The sequence below is a fragment of the Schistocerca gregaria genome, chromosome 6, assembly GCF_023897955.1.
Source record: "Schistocerca gregaria isolate iqSchGreg1 chromosome 6, iqSchGreg1.2, whole genome shotgun sequence".
Classification (NCBI taxonomy): Eukaryota; Metazoa; Arthropoda; class Insecta; order Orthoptera; family Acrididae; genus Schistocerca; species Schistocerca gregaria.
In genome coordinates, this window is record NC_064925.1 from 271,056,381 (window position 1) to 271,079,097 (window position 22,717).

The 22,717-nt window shown below is 39.7% G+C and overlaps 1 protein-coding gene across 1 annotated transcript in view; it reads left to right on the forward strand.

Moving 5' to 3' along the window:
• Window positions 1-10,102, forward strand: part of LOC126278838 (odorant receptor Or2-like) — a 33,146-nt gene extending 23,044 nt beyond the window's left edge. The window contains exons 4-6 of the mRNA XM_049979113.1: window positions 5,625-5,729; window positions 8,359-8,520; window positions 10,040-10,102. Of these exons, the coding sequence (XP_049835070.1) occupies window positions 5,625-5,729; window positions 8,359-8,520; window positions 10,040-10,102 (330 nt within the window). The remainder of the gene's footprint in view (window positions 1-5,624; window positions 5,730-8,358; window positions 8,521-10,039) is intronic.
• Window positions 10,103-22,717: the final 12,615 nt, after the last annotated feature.

The window sequence follows — 22,717 nt, forward strand, 5'->3', positions numbered from 1 at the left end:
GATGACCATTTTAAGAGGTGAGTAGATGCAATAATCCAAACGGCAGGTTATGTTTAGTATGTCAATATGGTCATCATTGACCGAAACTAGTAACTTCATTATGAAAATAATCCACTTGCTTTAATATTTAAACATGTATACTTAGGTGATTTAGTGCCTTTGTAAATCAAAAGCAAAACTTTCAAAATGAAGAAAGGATACCAAATTTAAAATAAAGCAAAATGTCCAAGCGCGGTGACATTATTCTGAAGTTCGAAATTTACCAAAACTTTCAAAGCGAGGTGCTTTTAATTGCTTCCATAACAAAACTGTGTTTTGGAATCTGGCAGAAAATCCAAAGATGATGTGGTCATCGGTAAAGTACACCAGCTTCGAGACACTATCAATAGCTTCACTGTGCAATAGCCTTGGTTACGTTACCGAAGACAGTACCCTTAACGCGGATTTGCTACACACACTTTTCTCAGATACCTTCTCCAAAGAACACGAAGTAAATATTCAAGAATTCGAAACAAGATCAGCTGCCAACATGGGATAACTTATAAGTATATACCTTCAGTGTTGTGGCACTGAATGTATACCAATTACTTTCCTTCCAGACTATGCTAATATAATTGCTCCATATTTAGCAGTCGTATACAGCTGCTCGCTCGACGAAGGATCCGTAAGTAAAGATTGAAAAGTTGCACAGGTTATACCAATGCTCAAGAAAATAAATTGAAGTAATCCGCTGAATTACGGACCCGTATCACTGATGTCGATTTGCAGTGCTTTGTTCGAGCATTACGAATTACCTCGAAGAAAACTGTCTACTGAGAGAAAATATCGTTCTCGTGCAATATAACTGGCTTTGATTCTAATGAAGTAAAAAGTGATATCGACAGGAGATCTCAAATTGAATTAATTTTTTTTACATTTCCAGAAGGATTTTGACACCGTTCCTCACAAGCGATTTCTAAATACCTTCCGAGCCTACTGTGTATAGTCTCAGTTCTGCGACTGGATACGTGTTTTCTTGTCAGAAAGGTCCCACTTCACTGTAAATGACATAATTCAATCGAGTAAATGTGCGAAGTTACCTGGGGTTCTCTAAGGAATTCATAGAGTTCCTCAGGTGTTCCTAATCTGTATAAAAGTTTTAGGAAATAAACTGAGCAGCACTCAGATTGTTTGCAGGTAACGCTGTCATTTACCATCCAGTAAAGACTTAACCAGAACAGAAGCAATTACAAAATTATTTAGCCTATATATCTTTATGGTACAGAAAATGGTATTTGACTGTAAACGATGAAAAGTGTGAAGTCTACCACATAAGTACTTAAGGGAAACCCGTAAATCACACAGTCCTAACGGCTGTCAGTTCTATTAAATACGCAGAGATTATTTATACGAATAACTTATAAACTGAAAGGATCACATACAGTTTGTTAATGGTGTGGATGTGGACATTGTGATCACTGGTACCTCGAAGTGTACCCAACTCAGTGGGTTAGTAGTCTCTTCACTGAATGTAACAGTCTTCCCGCAATCATGTCTCATAATCTACTGCCTGATGTTTCTGCACAGTCGTAACAGCGCCGCTAAGTGGACTACACATATTAGCATAGGCTTTCCTTTTTGCGTCCATGGATCCACATTTTAATACCCAATCTTCTGCCCATGGAAAAATAAACATAAATGCTATGCTTGTGCCACGCCTACCAACCAACTTAAGAACATACTACTTGCATCGGCTGTAACCTTTCGTCTGCAAATGAACCTCATATTGATGCAATGTTGTTCAGTACACTGCTCTTATTCATGAATAGAAATATCTGCACTTATACCCCTTAGACTCAGTACATGATTTTGTGAAGACGGCAAATCAAACACTGAACTTTATCGGCATAACATTTTTAAGCTGCAACAGATCTACTAAAGAGGCTGTCTAAAGTTCGTTTGTCCTTACTCTTGTGGATTGTTACCGCGGGCTATGTGATTCATATTAGATGGGAATGACGGAAGACGTAGCAGGTTCAAAGAAAGGCAGTTTGTTTCTAATTACAGCGAAATAGGGGAAAGAGGGAGTCCCGGGTGTAGTACGCGAGATGGGGTGTCAATCGGTAAGGAAAACGCACTGTTTAATGTGAATGCTAAAATTCTTTTTGGGGCTCACTACAGAAGGAACAATCGTCATTGCAGTAAAATAAGAGAAATTTGAGCTCACTCGGAAAATGTTCTTTTATCCCGCTTACTGATCGAGAGTGGAATGCCAGAGTCATAGTGGTGATTCGATGAAACCTCTGTCAGGCACTTAATTGTGAATTGCAGCGTGGTCATGATCATGTTCCTACAATTAACGCATGACAGAATTAACATGAACGGCACAATATCTTGTGCACAATCTACTGATGATATAAAAACCTGAGAGCGTTTGACAGTACTGTCTCCTCATTTCTCATAGGCCCCTATCTAAAAGTAGTTGGGACAATACGTAACTCGTCACAGTAAAGCAAACATCCTAGAAACTCAGCTGGTAGTAGTTTTTATTTAAGTGTCTCCTAACCACAGCAAAGTAAGGGATACACGGGATCTCAAAATCTTCGTCACACGGAGAAGAAAAAGTTTTAATTCAGGCTTTCAAATGAACAATTGACAATGAATTGTACAGATCAGATCAATCTTCTGCTAATTTTTGGAACTGTAATAGAAAAACTTTCAACTGTGTGGGACCACATTTACCTGAAGACTGCAGGAAGCGACTTCAATGTCTGCGATGCACTCAGAGAAAGAGAAATGAGACAAATATTCAACATAGGTAACTGAGCATACTAGATGAATTACCATGGTTTGTGCATTGGATGAATTGCGCTATTGTCTAAGTGAAATTTACATGCTTCAAGCGCAGCATTAGAGGGTTCGCCGGCCAGGGTGGCCGAGTGGTTCTAGGCGCTACAGTCTGGAACCGCACGACCACTACGGCCTCAGGTTCGAATCCTGCCTCGGGCAGGGGTGTGTGTGATGTCCTTGGGTTAGTTAGATTGAAGTAGTTCTAAGTTCTAGGGGACTGATGACCTCATAAATTAAGTCCCATAGTACTGAGAGCCAATTTTTTTTTATTTTTTATTTGAGGTTTCCGGTCAGCAACATTTGAGAGACGGGAAGCGAATTCTCTCCCTTAAAAACAGTTCTCTGTTGTCTCAATTTTCCTGAGCTCTCCTATGTGGGGAGATTGAATGCTGCGGCTAATCTGACGAACGAATATGTTCTCGTTTCTCTGTACATGCAGGGGAAAGCAACAGAATCTTCTCACTCAATGCTTGCTGAAATAATCACAATATTCGAAAAGTTTGTTAGTGCTTTCGAACAGTCTCTCTCAACTGGTCAGCACCGATCACATCGCGCCTGTAAGCAGGGAAACCAATCTGGATTGGACAATCTGTCATTTCAGGAGTACAACAAAGAAGTTTTCTCGCCAGCGAAATGGCAGGAGGCACTCTCCTCTTTCAGATACAGACAGGAAGGCCATTTTATTTCTCAAATATCCTCTGGGAAGATTTGTCGCATCCGGTGGCATCCATACCTGTCCCAAACATATTAGCGCCAGCAACTCTGCACAACGAGCATATCTAAAAACAGAACCATTTTCACCAAAACCGACGACCACCCAGAAGGCACCCATTTCCTGCTACTGAGACGAGTTGAACAACTTATCACCGATTATACGGGTCTGCCTAGGCATCAAGAGCTACCCTTTTCTGGCGAGAGATAGAATATTTGCCAGTCCCAGCCAACTGGAATAATTTCACACAATTAATCGTGACAGAGGCGAAAATAATCGCTAAATGATATGCGACTGTCATATTACAATTGATTTCCATTACCGTAATTTGAACAAAATGGACTAATGAAAAACATGAATATATACATTCCTTTTCACTGTATAAAGTTTCGTTTCTTAACTGGGACAATTACAAAATCAACCATTAAAGACTTAACAACAGTGGCGCTGGAAGCTCTTGACACGGATGACTGTATTGCAGCCATATTCTTGAACCTGTACAAGAGTTATGATTCTATTGATTAGAAAATACTGCTAGAAGCGCTAGATGTAGGAGGAATAGTGAACAAATGCTCATATTTGCTGATGATAATTTTTTTGTAAAGCAATTGTCAGACTAGAAGTATATAAATATAGGGTGTCCTTAGATGTGTTCTCCTGGTTCCCGTTCTATCCTTAATAAATATCAATAGTAATCCAGGTACTATAAGAGATGGAGTAAAAATTAACTTTTTATGACAAACACGTAAATAAATTTAAAGTGAGTATGAATATGTCAAGAAGGGTGCATTCCAGGATAAAGATGAAAAGCTGCGTTGTGGTATTATGCCCAGATGATGAACCTACAAATTGTATAACACGTACAAAGTATTTAGAGACGAATATTGATTGTCATTTAACATGTAATGAACACATGAATGTATTGATAAAAATAATGTTGTAAAAATGTTTTGCTCATAGGTTTTCATCATCGTTTTATAACAGCCAGGGTCTTAGAGTGACATATTGCTCATACGTGTTCTCAGTTGTTGGCAATGGGATTCTTTTCTGAGTAGCAAAGGCACAAAACATCGCCACAGTTTTTAAGCTGCAGAAAGCGGTAGTACAAATAATAACTAGAAGTAGTAGTCGGGCTCATACTAAAGAGCTATTTAAAAAGTAGAGAATCCATAATGCACCATGTCAGTTTATGTACCAATATGCGGTGCATATCCATATCACTTAAGCATTACTGAAAGTTCTGTACATGGTAGTGGATTAATAGCCAGTGCGGGTTTACGGTAAAAAAAGTGTCAGAACAACCTTTTCTGTCAACCATAAAACTATAACATAAAATTTCTCAAGGAAATCAAGTATCTGTTCAAAAAGGCAGCTAAAATATTCATCGTAAGAATTAGATAATACACAATTAAAGATTACCTTTACTGCTCAATAGATGAGTGTTTATGGCACTGGAGTCAGTTCTCCGAACAGAGCATGGTTAGAGCAATGGGCATAGCAGCATCTTCATGGCCCAGTTGTCGTCAGTAGGTGTCCTTAGTGTGTGCGGTGATGAAAAGAAAAACTACGTTTGACATTACAATTTGTTTGAAGGGAATTGTGTGTAAAACCAATAACTTGGTACGATATGGACCAACGAAAACGGCAGGACAGCTGTTAAGACACTAATCACTTACACGGAAGGATAAAGTTTGCCTTCCACATGGTTTTCCTAAATCTCTCCAAGAAAATGCTGGAATGGTTTCTTCATGAAGGCATGGCCAACTGCCCATCCTGTTCTTACAGAGCATACTTATGTATACTGATTCTGTACAACTGAATTCTGCTGTATTATCATAATAATTGTAATATCATTCTGAGACATTTCTTGGATGAAGAAAACTAAGTAAATTAATGAATGATAAGATAAAATGACATCACAAATGAAATTGATTTAAAATTATAATTTACTCATGATTATAAATAGTGGAATTTCCCGAAATCGACCCTGCGGACTAAAAGAGCTTTGAAGACCCTTGTAACACACCAGTTATAGCCTGTGACTAATTTTGATTTCTTGTGCCTAATAGCAACTGTTTTACAGCGAACAAACGGTATGCAACAGACTGGGAAATCCGGCAGCTACTTGATTGCAATGCTTGCGGAGCTCTTTGTGTACTGCTACTTTGGAGATGATCTCATTAATGAAGTAAGTTATTCATTGCGAAAATGCTACTTCCATTAGCACATGTTTTACTTCAATAACTAGACTAGCGTCAGCACATATTTCGTTTTAAAATTACAGATACGTACTATAATATATTTAAATGTACAGGTTGTACTTTTAGGAACTCAGTTACATCTGTAATATCTGAAGGTCCTTGAATTAAAAACAATTGACTGTCAATTAAATATGCCAGTTTAAAAAGTATAGGAGAAGGCCTTACTGTAATGGTTGAAGTATACCTTATTCGAGTTGTCGTAAGTGTAAGTCATTTTATTGTTGCATCTGACGAAAAAAATTATTTTACATACATTTATCTTCCAAAGGACTACGGTTTGCTACAACAGACACTTTGAGGCTAATGTAACCTGTAGAACACTGGAATATGGAACAATGTCGAGAGAAATTCGATACACGATTAATGCTACTCGCATGTTCAGCACGGAGAGATTATATCCTGTATTACTGATGAAGCGATATCACAGAGCTTGCCAAAATTATTATCATGGTAGCTGAATAATTAATTTCTTACAAGAAAATCCGTTTCACCTTCCTTAGTCGAAAGAAGAGTGATCAGTGGGTTTACATCAACGTTTCCCAGCTAATTACAATTACGCCCAACAGGCTGATGTTACGTGTGTAATTTTGAAACAACTGTTCACTGTTAAACATTCAATTTGTAATTTTTCATTTACCTAATATAGGTACGAAACTGAAAGCCTAATCAGTGGTGTAAAAGAAGCATTAAAAGTACGAGTAATACGGAGTAAGCGTAATAAATTAATCTGCTACATATCAAGAAATTTATTTTGCTGTCTCATTACCGATGAATCTGTAACGATGTTGTTCAATACTTAGTGAAGATGTACGCGTATTAGCTTCAGAACTTATTACCCTAAAATAATGTTCCCCTTCTGTAGGTCTGTGTGTGAATTTTGCTTTTTGTCCCATATTACAATGCATTAATCATCACAGTTTCATCCAGCTCGAAAATGATCGTAAAACTGAAGTTAGCAGTAAACACTGGTATATGATTACACGGTTTCCTTACGTAGCAATCACATATGACTACAATTATTTTGTCTCATTCTCTCTTACTTAAAGAAATACTTGAATAACTTACTTATTAATAGTTATCCTTTAAAGTTATCATTGTATATCTGTAGCTCCATTTGTTTCACTAACTCTCGTTAATTTGCTTTATTGAACTTTTTTTCCTAAGAGGTTAAAACATTGAAATAAACAAAGACTTCAGGCTACCGCTTTTGCACTTTCCCTGATATACTTGACCAACTGTCTAAGAACATTTCAGAACAGCACGGATTGACTTGCCCTGCCTCTAGGTCTTCACTGTTGGCCCACATTATCAGATGAAATCCTCTTTCGCCAGAGCACTGTCCAAGAAAGGCAAGAGTACAGATCCAGTCTTCGGTTCAAGAACCTATTTCTCTCTAGAAGTGTCATATTACTATATTATCTGCTGTAGAATAAATGTTTTATACACAGGTAGTTGGGTCTTTTCAAGAGGGAATTCCTTTCGTCTCCTGTTCAAAATAAAACTGAATGCATCTCACGAATAAGTTGACATTAAAAGAAAGATAACTGAAACCTGCAGTTCTAGTCCACCCATTTTACATGCTTGATCAGCAACTCTAATGTGTGAGTGCGGGTAGCATCCTTAAACCAAGGAATATGATGATAAGTAAAATTCCTTATTTCTATTGTGGTTCTGACGATATTAAATAAATTTCATCGATTTGAAGATTTCACCCATAAGTTGATACACACATTTCTTCTGTTAATCGCGCCATACAGTAAGAGGTGGAGTTGGAAAATAAGTTTCCCCTGTTGACTGTGGGCAGAGTTTTGTGATGTGGGCTAAAGATGACACGGCAGGTGAACGCGCACGTGCAAGACACCGTTACACCATTGGGTGGAGGTCGACCGCGATCAAGCAGATGGCGCTGTCGCAGTGCCTGCGCAAAGCGAAGGCCAGCTGCTCAGTCTTTTCCCATAGCTGTGGAGAGAAGGTGCGTTTTGGAGTCGTGGTCAAAGGCAGAAGTGAGAGCTGTTATCCGCAATGAATGGGCACGTGGAGTATCAGGCACAGAAATTGAGATCCGTCTTGTTGAGGTGTATGGGTCAGGTGTGATGTCAAGGCAAATGGTGCCTACTTGGTGCCAGCAATTCAGCCATGCCCGTCAGCAAGTACAGGACATACCGAGACCTGGACGGATGCGCACGGCCACTACAGGTGCAAATGCCAGGAAGGTGGATGACATGATTAAAGCGAACCGGCGTATCACCATCGAATGAGTAGCGGCAGAACATGGAATCGGACATGATCGAGACCACAAGATCTTATAAAGCGGTATGACAAACGTCTCAATGTACGTGGAAATTATGTAGAAAAATAAAGATATGATTTATCTTTAATCTTTTATTCCCGTTTTTCTTTTTTATTTCACACACAATTCGACCACAGTGAACAGGGGAAATTTATTTTTCAACTCCCCCTCGTAATATGTGACATTTTAATAAATTTCGAGACTATTATGAGTATGATGGTCGGTGAGTTACAGTGACTTGCTGCTAATGGTGGTGGCATTTATAGAGCGAGAACGTGGCGCTGGCAGCTTACGACGCTGTGACGTCACTGCAGGAGTGTCCCCTGTCCATCAAACGTTCGCTGCTGCTCCTGATGCACCGCGCGCAGCGCCCGCTGCGCATCACCGCCGGGGGGTTTTTCCCACTTTCCAGGGAGTCCTTTGTCTCGGTACGGAGACTTTTCATGTATTCCTGAAACATTTTGTGCTTCGTTTCCTACTTATACTATAGACTATTTTAGAGATAACTCCCACATTCATCAGCACTACTTCCATGCAGTGCCCGTTGGACACATCTTCACACACTTTTCTGTATTAGAGGTCTGATGATATTTAGACATGAAACTATAACTTTTCTCTCTTCCTTCTCAAATAGGAACTGATAAGCTTATAGTTTTATTAGTTAGAGCATGATTCTTGAGTGGTAAGTGTTGTCTCAGAGGAACTCTGAATCATTTTTATCAAATTATAATACACTTGCAGTGTTTTCAACATATTCGTATTGCAAGCTGCCACAGAACACGAGGCTGCTTTTTGCGACAGTATGTGAAGCATTGTGTCTCTGTTGTACCTAGATTCCACTTACCACACGATTAGCGTAGTAATGGGTATATTAACTGGTTAAATAGCCTAAAGCTACACTCCACGGACATTACCTTCTGTTCCCATTGCGGGGGAATGTGCTTCGACACTAGAGCTCATGCAGTTTTAAGCCCAACTAATAAAGCAAGACTAGTGTATCTAACAACTGACGCTTCTAAGCCGAGAATTGTACAGAAAACATATGCTATCAGGAAACTCTATCGTTGTGACACGAATTCTAGGAAGCTTCTGCTAACTCAGTTAGAGAAAATACAAAGTAGAAAACACACGAAATTATGCACATTCAAAAATACATGATGAAGTGCAACATATGTCAAATCAGTTTACAGAAAATATTTTAGTACGCTTTAAAATATCAATACTGATTTAAAAATCTGATTAAGAAATTATTTGTAGCCTTTGTAACTGGATAGTAAACTTGAATAACGCAAGAACTAAGTGAATTCATTAAGACATTTTACTATCGTAATTTCTGTAATAATTAGTGATTGTGCTGTTGTTCTTTTAAATAGTTTTTACTTCATGTTTCAAACAAATACGCATATCACGTGGTTTAGAAAATTTACTTTAATCTACTCCTATTGACCGATAGTGATTGCTTATTCCGCCAATGATTCGCGTATAAAAAGTTCGTGTTTCTTCATTCTGCAAACTACGCTAGAGAAAGATAAATGATTTGTGTTATCCCCTCAATCAACATGCGCATCACTGTTTTTGAACTTTCTAGAGAGTGTAGATCTCCACAACTGAGCGTTATCTCGTACGTTTCAGAGATACTTGCAACGTATTCATAACTGTGAAATTTAAAAACTCTCTCAGTTAGAAGTTTACAAATTTAGAATTCATTGCGAACCTTTCGATTCAGGGGCGCAATAGATTCTGTAATATGTTGCCAGGTTCTGTTACGTTAATACCAGCAACAAGTCATTTCGTAATGGCTTAAGAATTTGTAATCTCAAGGAAAAAGTTACGTTAATTATGGTACTACATACATCCGGTGTGGCGGAAGAAATCTGTGTTATTTCTGAAAAACAAATACTTGACTAAATGTAGAATCTCCAACTCATGACTCCTTTTCTTTTGCAGGTCGTCAACGTGTCGTACTCATTCTTCGCCATTCTACGGAATTTCAAGAATGAAGGGGAGTAGCCCACATCAGTCTGTAACATTGTTCTCACGCTTTGTTCCGTTACAAAGGAAGATTACATCAGGAATGAGCAATATCATTTTATTTTCGTTTGTGAACAAGGAATTATTTTTTTCCTGAAAGCCTCTGTTACGTAGTATAATAAAACAAACTAGTCTAATAGTAAAAGAATTCCCAATTATGGAATGTAGACAGTAACAGTTGCAATCATAGACATTTTTACACAGTTCATAACGCATGCTATAGTCCGAGAAAGGTTTTATTGCTTACTCGGCTATCAGACATATTAATTGAAAGAATAACATAGATATTTAGCTACAGATTTTTACGTATTTTATGTATGTTTATTATCAACACACCCTTGAGCACAAGTCTTAGCTATCTGCAATGTTTGTACAATATATGGGCTAATATGCCCACCCTCCGAAGTGGTTTTCATCACGAAGAAATTTATTTTTCACTAACACTTGAAAAAACTGCTACATGAAGCCGAGTCAAGGATCACTTTACTACAGTACAAATGGTGACAATTGACATGAGACTTTACTATGAGAATTCATTACATGAAAGAATCAGTGCATCTGCACGTGAGGTATGGTATGTAATGGCTCCTGAATGTGTACAGCTGTTCACAGAATTTCCTTCCAGGCTTGAAGTGTGGCTTCGAGAGGTACTGCAACGGGTGCTAAGTTTTCTCTGGGGTAGCAGTAGCAGCATTAACTAATCTCACTTAGCAGATGTCAAGCTGACAATTACATCTACAGTTACACTCTCCAAATAACTGTCAGTCGCATGGCAGGGTTATACCTACTGCTGCACCAAACCGTGACATTCCATTGCCGACATACATTGCACCATACCTCATTGTCATCTCTATCGTAGTGTCCAGCATGTATGTATGGTACAGGACAGACCAATAGTCGACAAAATACACTCCGCTATGCTGATGAAAGATGGCATTTTAGAGCCAAATATAAATGGCCTTCTTTCCCAGATTCGAAAAAGTTTAAGTAGTTTTTATAGAAATAACGAGTATTTTGGTACTGTTAATGGCTAATTAACTACAATCAGGAGATACGGAAAGTATGGATGTTCAGTACCAAATTTTGATGAATATACTCACATTTTCCATGTAAAAATGCAAAGTTTTTATCCTCGAGTTCTTATTCTCCAGTGAATACACAATTTCACACAATTTCTTCTCACTTTATAACATATTTTTATCTTTCACGGAAATGAAGCTCTTTTTACACGATTTTGCTCACAATGTAGCGATTTGCACAATATTTTTCGAAAGCAAAACATATGCTATACGTGGAAAAAATATCTGGTAGACCATAGCTTCACTGACGAATGACAGCAGGCTTATTGCCGACTATCTACAGACTGACTTATTTGGCGTTGCGTACATTCAGTTCTGTATAACCAATTATGTTTTCCCAGAATTTATTAAAAGCTGTTTGGTGATATAAAAGATTAATATTTCATCCGGTTTTACACAGAGGAAAACTATAAATAAACGTTTATGTTTTTATACGAAGAAAGATCTACGTATAAAAGTGGTAAAAAAAAATGTTGTTGAATATACTCGTAAAGGACGAATATAAAATATCATGATATGCCGCATGGCAAGGTTTGTCTACATTGGTAATTAATATCATAGCAATTTTTCTACAGGAACTGAACGTGTTTTATATATATAGTGTATTCCCGTTACAAACTTGTAGGATATGTAGGGGTGGCGTGAGAAAAAGCCTTTGTTACGTAGGTATGCAACAGGGCAGTTACGGTGGCGGGTCGTTATGACAGATCGGCTGATGTCATTTGACTTTTATCCTACCTGTCTGACGTAGTTCGAGCCTCATTCATGTACCTGTTAGTGTTACAGCAACATGGCTGAGTACACGTTTGCAGAATACACTGACATGATCCTTCTAAATGAGAAAGGTCACCATACTGTAAAAACTTCGTCTCCTTTATCAAGGTCATTCTCCACAAAGTCCGACTCCCTTGCATGCCCTTTTCACCACAATTACGGAACGGCTTCCAAAAAGGGTACCTTCAGCGCCAGCAGGTGCCTCAAAGAGTGGTCGTATGCTCAAACTGGAAGAGTCGGTAATGCATCTCTATAAAGAGAACCAGTCAATAACTACACGAGCAGTCTGTTTGACTTTAATGAATGGAACTGTAAAATAAGTTTATACTGAGTCACGCCTAATCCATTACTTGTAAAAGTGGTCGTCTTACCAACGTGTTTTCAAATGGTTGTGGATGCAAACGCTTTGTTTCCGGACAAGGGTTCCAGTTCAAAGTATTTCTTTTCACTCCCCTGTACAGATCGTAGAAGTGTGTAACGGGAATTTCATAACACCGCCTAATAATGGTTCTTAATTTCATGTACAATAAGGTACAGTTTATTACTATATAACTTAAACTGGGAAAATATCCGGTGGTAAAGCGAAAACTATAGGATGACCAAGTATTGTACTATCAATGCGTTCATATAAAAGATCGCGAAAAGTGTAATAACATTATTAACAGTTCTGGAAAAGAATATCATTTCTTAAGTACCTCAGAGTATAGCGAACTTGTATAAAGACCATGAATATCGTATTCTACCACCGAAATCAGAATAAACATCGTCCAAAACGAGGTGGAATCGCAGCTTTCGATTAACTTAGAATGGAAACGGAAATTTCGATTGATTTAGAAACCCACAATCTTTGTTTATTATAACCTCCTGCTGCCACATGTACATCTACTTACATACTCCGCAAGCCAAAACATACTGCATAATGGAGGGTACTTCGTATCGCTGCTACTCGTTATCGTTCCTGCTCCATTGGGATGTGAAGCGAGGGAAAAACGATTCTAGGCTTCCATACGAGCTCTGACTTACTTCTTATTGCGATCGTTGAGCGATTTATGTGTTGGTGAAAGTAGGTGCGTTCTCGAGTCTGTTGCGCATACTAGTTCTCTGAAGTTTCTCATAGTCTCCTGTGAAAATAAGTCAGTTTCCCTCAAGGGATTCTCATTTGAGCATTTCCCTTACATTAGCGCGCTGATCTGAACTAAGGGCAACACATCTATAAATTGGTCTACGAACTGCTTCCTCCTTTGTAGAGGAGCTACACTTTCCAAAGTCGACGAGTCGACTTACTTACAGCCAAATTTAGTTGCTCGTTGCAATTGTTGACCCTTTTCAACGTTATGAAAAAGCGTTTAATCGAGGTGAATGTGTCAGATAGCACACCACGAAAACTGTTTTCTAACATTGCGAGACCGGTTCTCCTACCCCTCTTTCTTAATTTACATCTCACAGTCACCTAAAAACGGCACTATCCCGGTAAACAAATAGTCGTAACTTGCAACTTTGGAACTGATTATGGAGATCAGACTCTGGGGCAAGGGTATAAGTATGACGGGTTTAGGCAGCAGCAGAGTACGTCGAACCAGCGACGAATGAGACAATTTCTCAGACATCGATCCCTGTCCCTGCAGATCCATGCTCTTATTATAATTTTTCAAGTCGGCAAGGAGTATTAGGATGCCACTTCCTCGGAGGAGATCTTTTACAGTTATACGCAAAAGGACTCTATAGGGCCAATGTGAATGCTAGCCTTGCAGTCTTAATTACTTATTCCAGACAGACAGTTTTACATATCCCTCCCGATCTGTGTGACAATTAGTCATTCTTTCTATAGATGCAGCTCTAAAAATGTTCATTGTAACTGGTCAATTTCCTTTTAAGTTCACTGTACTCCAAGAGCTACGGTGGCAGGTTGGAATCCTGCCTCTGGCATGAATTTGTGTGATGTCCTTAGGTTAGTTAGGTTTAATTAGTTCTACGTTCTAGGCGACTTATGACCTCAGAAGTTAAGTCGCATAGTGCTCAGAGCCATTTGAACCATTTTTTGTACTCCAAAGGAGCACATCCAATGATCATTCTGTACACTGACGGAAAAAATATGGCAACATCAAACAAATAATTAATGCAGAACAATGAAATGTCGGGCATGCATTTGCCTGGATGACATGTTTAAGTGATTAAAACTTTAATGTCGTAAGTTAATATAAGTACGAGATAAGTCACCTCAAATAATGTGAAACGCTGGTATATTAATACTCCGTATGACCGCCAGAATGCTGAATGCAAGCATGCAAACGTGCTTGCATTTTGTTGCACAGGTGAGGGATGCCAATTTCTGGGATAGAGTTCCATGCCTGTTGCACATGGTCGGTCAACATAGGGACGATTAACAGAGCTTATGGATGACACTGGAGTTATCCTATGATGTCGTATGTGTACTCGACTGAAGACTGATCTGGTGGTGGAGCAGGCCGTAGTAGCTTGTTGGCACTGTAGAGTACGCTGGGTTACAACAACGGTACGTGGACGAGTGTTACGCTGTAGGAAAACACAGTCAGGAATACTGCTTATAAATGGGCAAAACAACAGGACAAATCACAAAAGTGACGTACAATTTTGTAGTCAGGATGCGTGGACTAATAACGAAAATGTTCCTACTCTCACACGAAATCGCACCTCAGGCGATCCAGCGTGTCTAGCACGTGCGCAGATCGGCTTCCGGCCCTAAACAGGCCCTCTTACAAAAAAAAAAAAAAAAAAAAAAAAAAAAAAAAAAAAAAAAAAAAAAAAAAAATAAAAAAAATTTAAAAAAATTGTTCAAATGGCTCTCAGCACTATGGGACTTAACATCTGTGGTCATCAGTCTCCTGGAACTAAGAACTACTTAAACCTAACTAACCTAAGGACATCACACACATCCATGCCCGAGGCAGAATTCGAACCGGCGACCGTAGCAGTCGCGCGGTTCCGGACTGAGCGCCTAGAACCGCGAGACCACCACGGCCGGATCCAACCGAACAAAAGCCATGACTGCCACCGAGACAGAACCAACTTTCATCAGAAGACATAACAGGCCTCCAGTCTGCTCGCTAATGAGCTTTCGCTTGACACAAATGAAGTCCAAAAGGTGCTGGTTTAAGGTCAGTGGAATGCACGGTACAAGGCATCTGGCTGGGAGTTGTCCTTGAAGTAAATGATTTGTAACATTTCTTTGTATCGCTATGGTGTCAACTTCTGCTCCAATTGCTGCCGCAGATGCCGTATGATGCGCCAGGGCAGTAGACCCAACACCGATACTCTACCTTCTCGGTACTGGCACGTGGCAGTCCAGAGCGCGGTGTTCTTGCGACTGTACTTTCTCCTACCCAGTGCTCCCAGGAATCATGCACAGGACTAAGTTTCTGTTAAGTCTTTCCGCAATATAAAAGAAGGAACATCCAGTTTTTCATAGCCCCACTGCACAACCTAATTCAAGCCATCTGAGGTGTTAATAGTGGCGTCTTTATCGCCTTAAAGGCTCTCTAGGCTAACATCAAACCACCACGTCCAATCTCTAAGGTAACTAACGCTCATGATCGTTACAGCGTCTATTTAAAACAGACTGACTTCCATCCGTGAAACTGCTAGCCCCCAATCTGAATAGACATCATCTTTCAGTTGAAATAATACCCCTACCAACTTTCGCAAAATTCCTTCTTCAGATTACTGTACACACCGGTGCCTCTAATACCCATAACACGCCCTCTTACACTGATGCACGCCTGTATTCGTCGTGGCATACTATCGACAGGTTTATCAAGGCACTATTGGTCCAGATTGTCCCACTCCTCCACACCGATTCGGCGTAGATCCCTCAGAGAGGTTGGTGGGTCACGTCATCCATAAACAGCCCTTTTCAATCCATCCCAGGCACGTTCGATGTCTGGAGAAAATGCTGCTCGATCTAGTCGAGCGATGTCGTTATTCTGAAGGAAGTCATTCACAAGATGTGCACGATGTGGGCGTGAATTGTCGTCCATGAAGACGATAGCCTCGCCAATATACTGCCGATATGGTTGCACTGTCGGTCGGAGGATGGCATTCACGTATCGTAGAGTCATTACGGCGCCTTCCATGACCATCAGCGGCGGACATCGGCCCCACATAATGCCATCCCAAAACAGCAGGGAACTTCCACCTTGCTGCACTCGCTGGTCAGTGGGTCTAAAGGCGTTCAGCTTGACCGGGTTGCCTCCAAACACGTCTCCGACGATTGTCTGGTTGAAGGCAAATGCGACACTCATCGATGAAGATGACGTCATGCTAATCCTGAACGGTTCAATCGGCTTCGTTGGGCCCATCTATACCGCGGTGCATGGTGTCGTGGTTGCAAAGATGGATCTCGCCATGGGTGTCGGGAGTGAAGTTGCATATCACGCAACCTGCTGCGCACAGTTTGAGTCGAAACACGACGTCCTGTGGCTGCACGAAAAGCATTATTCAACATGGTGGCGTTGCTGCCAGGGTTACTCCAAGCCATAATCCGTAGGTAGCTGTCATCCACTGCAGTAGTAGCCCTTGGGCGGCCTTAGCGAGGCATGTCATCAACAATTCCTGTCTCTCTGTATCTCATCCATGTCCAAACAACATCGCTTTGATTCACTCCGAGACGCTTGGATACTTCCCTTGCTGAGGACTCTTACTGGCACAAAGTAACAATGCGGACGCTATCGAACTGCGGTATTGACTGCCTAGGCATGGTTGAACTACAGACAACAAGAGCCGTGTACCTCCTTCCTGGGGGAATGACAGGAACTGATCAGCTGTCGAACTCCCTCCGTCTAATAGGCGCTCTCCATGCATGGTTGTTTACATCTTAGTGTGGGTTTAGTTACATCTCTGAACAGTCAAAGGGACTGTGTCTGTGGTACAATGTCCACAGTCAACGTCTGTCTTCAGGAGTTCTGGGAACTGGGGTGATGCTAAACTAATTTTGATATGTGTATACAATAAGTGTCTACATTTTGCTACTTATAGATTACAAACTTTTTTTTTTTTTTGGAAATCCACCGTACAATAAGGTGTTCATTCCCATTTGTTACAAGTTCTGAAGTACCTGCAGCTCTGAGGCGTTAAAGTCAGGAAGGGTAGTTACACACTCACCCCTCACAATTTTTCGGCTCTTAGAACTCACTTTTTCTTTCCTGCATATGCGTTTGTTTGGAGTTCACTTTTATGAGTGTCCACAAAAGTTGTCTTCGCAGAAGTAGCATTGCAGTTTTACTTGATTTGCAGTCAGCTAACAACGAGGCAAGAATCCGTCGGTTTCACAATATGTAAACATTAGAAATGTTCCATGGCGAAGTGGGGCTACCGAGAGGGAAGACAACCATGTTTAGCCTATGGCTCTAGTACATCGTACTGCATTTAGAGCAGCAATCTGAGCAGCGATTGGCTCCACAGTGACATAATCAACTGTTACAAATCGGTTACTTCAAGAACAGCTTCGATGCAGATGCCCTGTGGCCTGCATTCCAATGTTCCCAAACGACGATCCAATGTGCTAGACACTGCGTTTGAGGTGCGATATCGTGTGAAACTCCCTCATCTGTCTGTAATAGGAAGGCGACTCTGGAGTCCTGCATCGGTAGCATTAATCGTGCCTGAGTACGCCATATGCCAAATTTTTGAAGAAAATCGGTTTTTCGTCCATAAAAATCGAAACGTTGAAGCTTATTATCCATTCTACATTTATGGAATGATTTGTATGTAAAGCGAAACGTGTCTCGTGAAAAATTCTTAAATTCATATAACCCTAAGTTTATCAACTATCACTCATTTGCCTTGTATAATGGATCTACCACAAAAGTGTGGGACTCTTTTTCAATCCTACTTTAAAAATTCTTCAGTCTTAATCTTATCAGACATACCATTCTCATCTTTCACTCCCACACATATCAGCCAACAAAGTGCTGAAAAGTTTCTTCTTGTAATTTACCCCTCTGTATTTTACTGTTTGGGAATCCATAGTAAGTTGTAATAATCCTCCTTAATCGCAGCGATCCATTTAATTGTCTCAGTTTTTACCTAACTTCTTTTTTCGTAGAATTCTGCTATTTGTTTTGTCAACCTATTGGGCGCCATTCGTTTAAGGTGCACATAAAATTTCAGTCTTCATTTTCTCATGTATATATGTCTGTGTATTCTTCTGTTTCCATATTAGTTCTCAGCCTGCAAGCTTCCCCATCCGTAATTTTGGGGCCTAATACTTTATTAATAATATTTCTTTCATTCTTTTGAATTTCTTCCATATCCCTCTTTATGTTTATAATTAAAGTTTCTGCTCCAAAAAGACATTAAGGTTTGATTACAGTGCTCTAACGCCTAAGTTTACTGAATTTAGAAATGATATTTGTTGTAAATATTTTGTGTTAATCAGGATGCAGTTGCCATTTTTCGACAGCGATCTTCGTTTTCAGCGTTTTCCATAACATTTCCTTGTATAATATCCCCCAAGTGCTTAAACTTAGGAACCCTTTTTATTTTTCCATATTCGGCGCTTAAAACTTTGGTGCTCCTTCGTAGCATGTCATATATTCCTTTATTCTCGAATGGTAATTGTAGTTCTACTTTTTCCGCAACTTCTTTAATAATCTAAATTTTATTTTGTGCTGTGGTAGTATCAGTAGTTAAAACTGCCAGATCATCTACAAAGGCGAGGAAACCTACTCCAATATTACTTCCGGTTAACTTCATTGACTGCTCTACGTTTTGACTCGACTTTTGCTGTTGCCATTCCGTAATTACCTTTTCCAAAACAGTTAAATAGTCATAGAGAGAGAGAGAGAGAGAGAGAGAGAGAGAGAGAGAGAGAGAGACCATCTCTCTGTCTAACTCCAGTTTTACATCAAATGGTTAAGAAATTTCACCCATGCACTTAACTTAATTAGTGTTACTATCTTATATATAGCCCTTGCTCCTCTAAAATTTGGAGAAAAGATTAACGATCAATTGAGTCGTAAACCTTTTTAAAATCCACAAATGTACATGCAATATTGTTACCAAAAATCCTTTGGTGCCTAAGGATTAGTTTTCAATTAAGAATTTCTTATGGACAGGATCTGTTTGGTCTAAAGCCTGCTTCATGTTCACCAATTTTAGGTTCTAACTGTTCTTGCGCTCGGTCAAGTAAACAATACGAGAGAGTACTGTATGTGACAGGGAGTAGGGTGGCCGGGGTGGCCGAGCAGTTCTAGGCGCTTCAGTCTGGAACCGCGTGACCGCTAAGGTAGCAGGTTCGAATCTTGCCTCGGGCAAGGACGTGTGATGTCCTTATGTTAGAAAGGTTTTGAGAAGTTCTGAGTTCTAGCGGACTGATGACTCATCATTTAAGTCTCGTAGTGGTCAGAGCCATTTGAACCATTTGAACAGGAGAAGAAAGACTCCTCAGTAATTATAAACATTGGTTCTATCCCGTTTATTACGCAATGGATGAAGTGGAGCTGTTTTCCAGTCCTTAGGTACTTTCTCAGATTATCAGGTAAGTTCTATTAGTTGAGTGATCTCTTTTACAGTATTAGGGCCAGCTGATTTTAGTAGTTTTGCATTATGCCATCTTCTCTGAATGCTGTATTGTTTTTAAATCTCTAAATTTGTTTAATTATTTCGATTTCGATATGTTCTTCAGAGTTAGGGTTGATGTCATTAGTTTGCTGTGGTTAGAATTTATTCGCTGGTTCTGGACAGTTTAATCGTTTTTCCGAAATAATTAGCAAGTACCATGCAATTCTCCTGGTTGTTAAGAGCCAAACAGCCATTTTCATTTGTGACGGAGACAGTTAGTTTTGTTTTAAATGTTTTATAAAAGTTGCTTGTATTGTTCTTTTGGAAGTCTTCTTTGATTTCTGAAAGATCGGAATTTTCGTACTTTCTTCTAGTCTGTCTGATTAATTTAGAGGTCTATTTGCTTACAGTCAGGAAAGAGTTGTTCCTGTTTTCAGTTTTGTTACTCTTACAATTTTTGAATGCCTCATGCCTAGACGTAAATGTTTGTTCACAATATATTTCCACTAAGGATGTTTTTGTTTCTTTCGAAGTGTAATTAAATTTTGTGCTGTTGTGATAAACTTTTCTGAGGCTTTGCAACTGTTGGATTGTTTTTTTGTGAAGTCCGCCCGTTAAGGTCAGTATTCCAGAAATGTCAAATTTTGAGATAACATTTTTTTATTTTAAGGGTTTTTGAGGTTGAAGTTTTACTTTTATTCGCATTAAATAATGGTCAAATTTTATATCAGCCCCTTTCCTAACTTGGACATTTAAAATGGCTTTGTAATTGGTTATGAAATTACTACATGATCGATTTGAAATTCCCTAACAAAAGTATTGTGTGCCCTCCAAGTTATTTGTTTAGAGGGGTTCGTTTTCAAATGTGTTGACATGATTTTAAGGTTAAAATTTTTGCACGTTTCAACAGGTCCTTAGCCATTTTAATTTGGCCAATTATGCGCAGGAAATCCATCCACCGATTTCTTACAACCTCGTTGATTCTTCTGGATATTTCAGAGACTTAACATCTCATTAGGTAGTGGAATGGGTATACGAGAAGTAGAGGATGCGTTTGTAAGTTTGGAGTAGCCTGTCACGCTGTCTCCAACGATCAAAGTCCTTAATTTCTACCGTATCACATCCCACAACAAGACAGAGAAAAACCACACCAGTGCAGCTAGAACTCACGCTCTGAGGGTTTGATACAAACTTAGTTATATGTACAGATAATAATAATAATAATAATAATAATAATAATAATAATAATAATAATAATAATAATTTCATGTGGTTTAATGACCTGCTCCAATTCCTTCTGCTGGACGCTACTCCTGCGACTTGCGTGGCCCTAACCTACTCCAGTTATTCAAAAGGGAAGAAGGACACGCAGTTTAACGTGGAATCCTATTCATGTGTTTTGTCTGTTGACTGCCCAACTCATCGCGAGGTGGAGGCTATGTTAAAGCGAAGACTTATAGCTCCATGGTCCAACCTAGAGTCGTGCTTGACTTAACTGAATACTATCCTCTACCGGTTCCTGAGTGAGTTTCAATAGACGACAGCATCTTTTCATTACATTGACATACAACCTTAAGTTTTTACGCCGCCAACGGACGTTAGACCCTAGTATTTGACACAAGTTCCAAATTGCTACTTGTCCCTTTCCTGAGAAAAAGGGGTCTCAACGAAAGAACAGATAAACACACGGACAACAAACGATATAAACTGTGTTTTATGTGATGTAATTTCAATAGTTTTTGTATTTGTTCCTTTGCGTGTGTTGTGATTTCTTGTTAGGTCTCAAATTTCATGATTTTTGGTCTATGAAAGTACCCTATCAGTTTTACTAAGTGAGTTTGCGGCTATCGAAATATGTGACGTAAATGGTCGTATCTTCTTATTACATTTATTTGGAAACTTACGTTCCTCACACCGCCGAGGGACCATAGCCTTTAGTATACGACATGAATTTCAACGTGATTCCTCTACGCGTTCAAGAGAAAAATGGGTTTTAACAGTCGGACAGAGAGACGGATAGACTGACAAACAAATAAGCATTCGGATAAAGTTTCTGTCTATACCGATTGAGGGTTTGATCTCGATAAAAGAGACTGTGACCACTGGAGCTAATGCGACACGCAGGCCCTCTGCTATTCTACGTCTGTTCTTTCCTTGCTGCTGGTAAAGGTGTTCTGCTCTTACCACTAAGAATATTTGCAAACACTACATTGCTGCACAAATTTTGTTACGCCTAGTTTACTGTTCTGTACTAGTGCCATCAGCAGAATGTGTTTAGGTGACAATATCAGAAGCTGTGTGTGTGCATTTTACAACTTTTGATCAATTTTTGTGATGATTTCTTACTTACACCTCAGGTGCTTTCGTCTGGTTTATTTCGTTGGGAAGCAAAATGTTTCAACTAAACACACAAAGACATCAATCAGATAGCACGCTACCCGACACACATGTAATGGACACTAATTCACGCACCCACCCACTCTCCCATACACACAGGCGCGCGCGCGCGCCCGAACGTGCGCGAGCTCTTATAGGTGGTGCAAAAAAAATGTGTGTGAATTCTTATGGGACTTAAGTGCTAAGGTCATCAGTTCCTAAGCTTACACGCTACTTAACCACAATCATCCTAAAGACAAACACACACACCCATGCCCGTGGGAGGACTCGAACCTCTGCTGGGACCAGCCGCACAGTCCACGACTGCAGGGCTCCTAGACCTAGGTGGCGCACAAAAATATTCTGCAGTTGGGAAACAACGTAGTATGACGTATATTAGTGCAAGTGCAGTTTCCTTCTGTGCTGACAACAATACTTAGTTGAGGAGACACAATAAAATTTCTACCAACAAAACAGCAATTACTAGCAGAAAACTACGTCAACTGTAGGGAATGATGCTGAGTAGCCGTAATATTACGTGTGTGACTACTTGCTTAACAGCGCGTTATGCCGCTTTTGGAAAGGAATACAGAACTGATTTTGTATGGATTGGATTGGAAAACTCCCTGGTAAGTTTCCAGAGGTACGGAACATTTGATGATTACTCGTAGTCCACACACGTCCCGCAGACACGTGGTTTATGGAGGCAGGGCTGCTTCACAATTTCCGGATTACTTTTCAGAAGCAGATATTTTAGGTAGGTTTCAGATTTGCTGAATTTCACGGCCATGACTTCAAAAATAGTTTGCTGTATTGTCGTCAAACCACT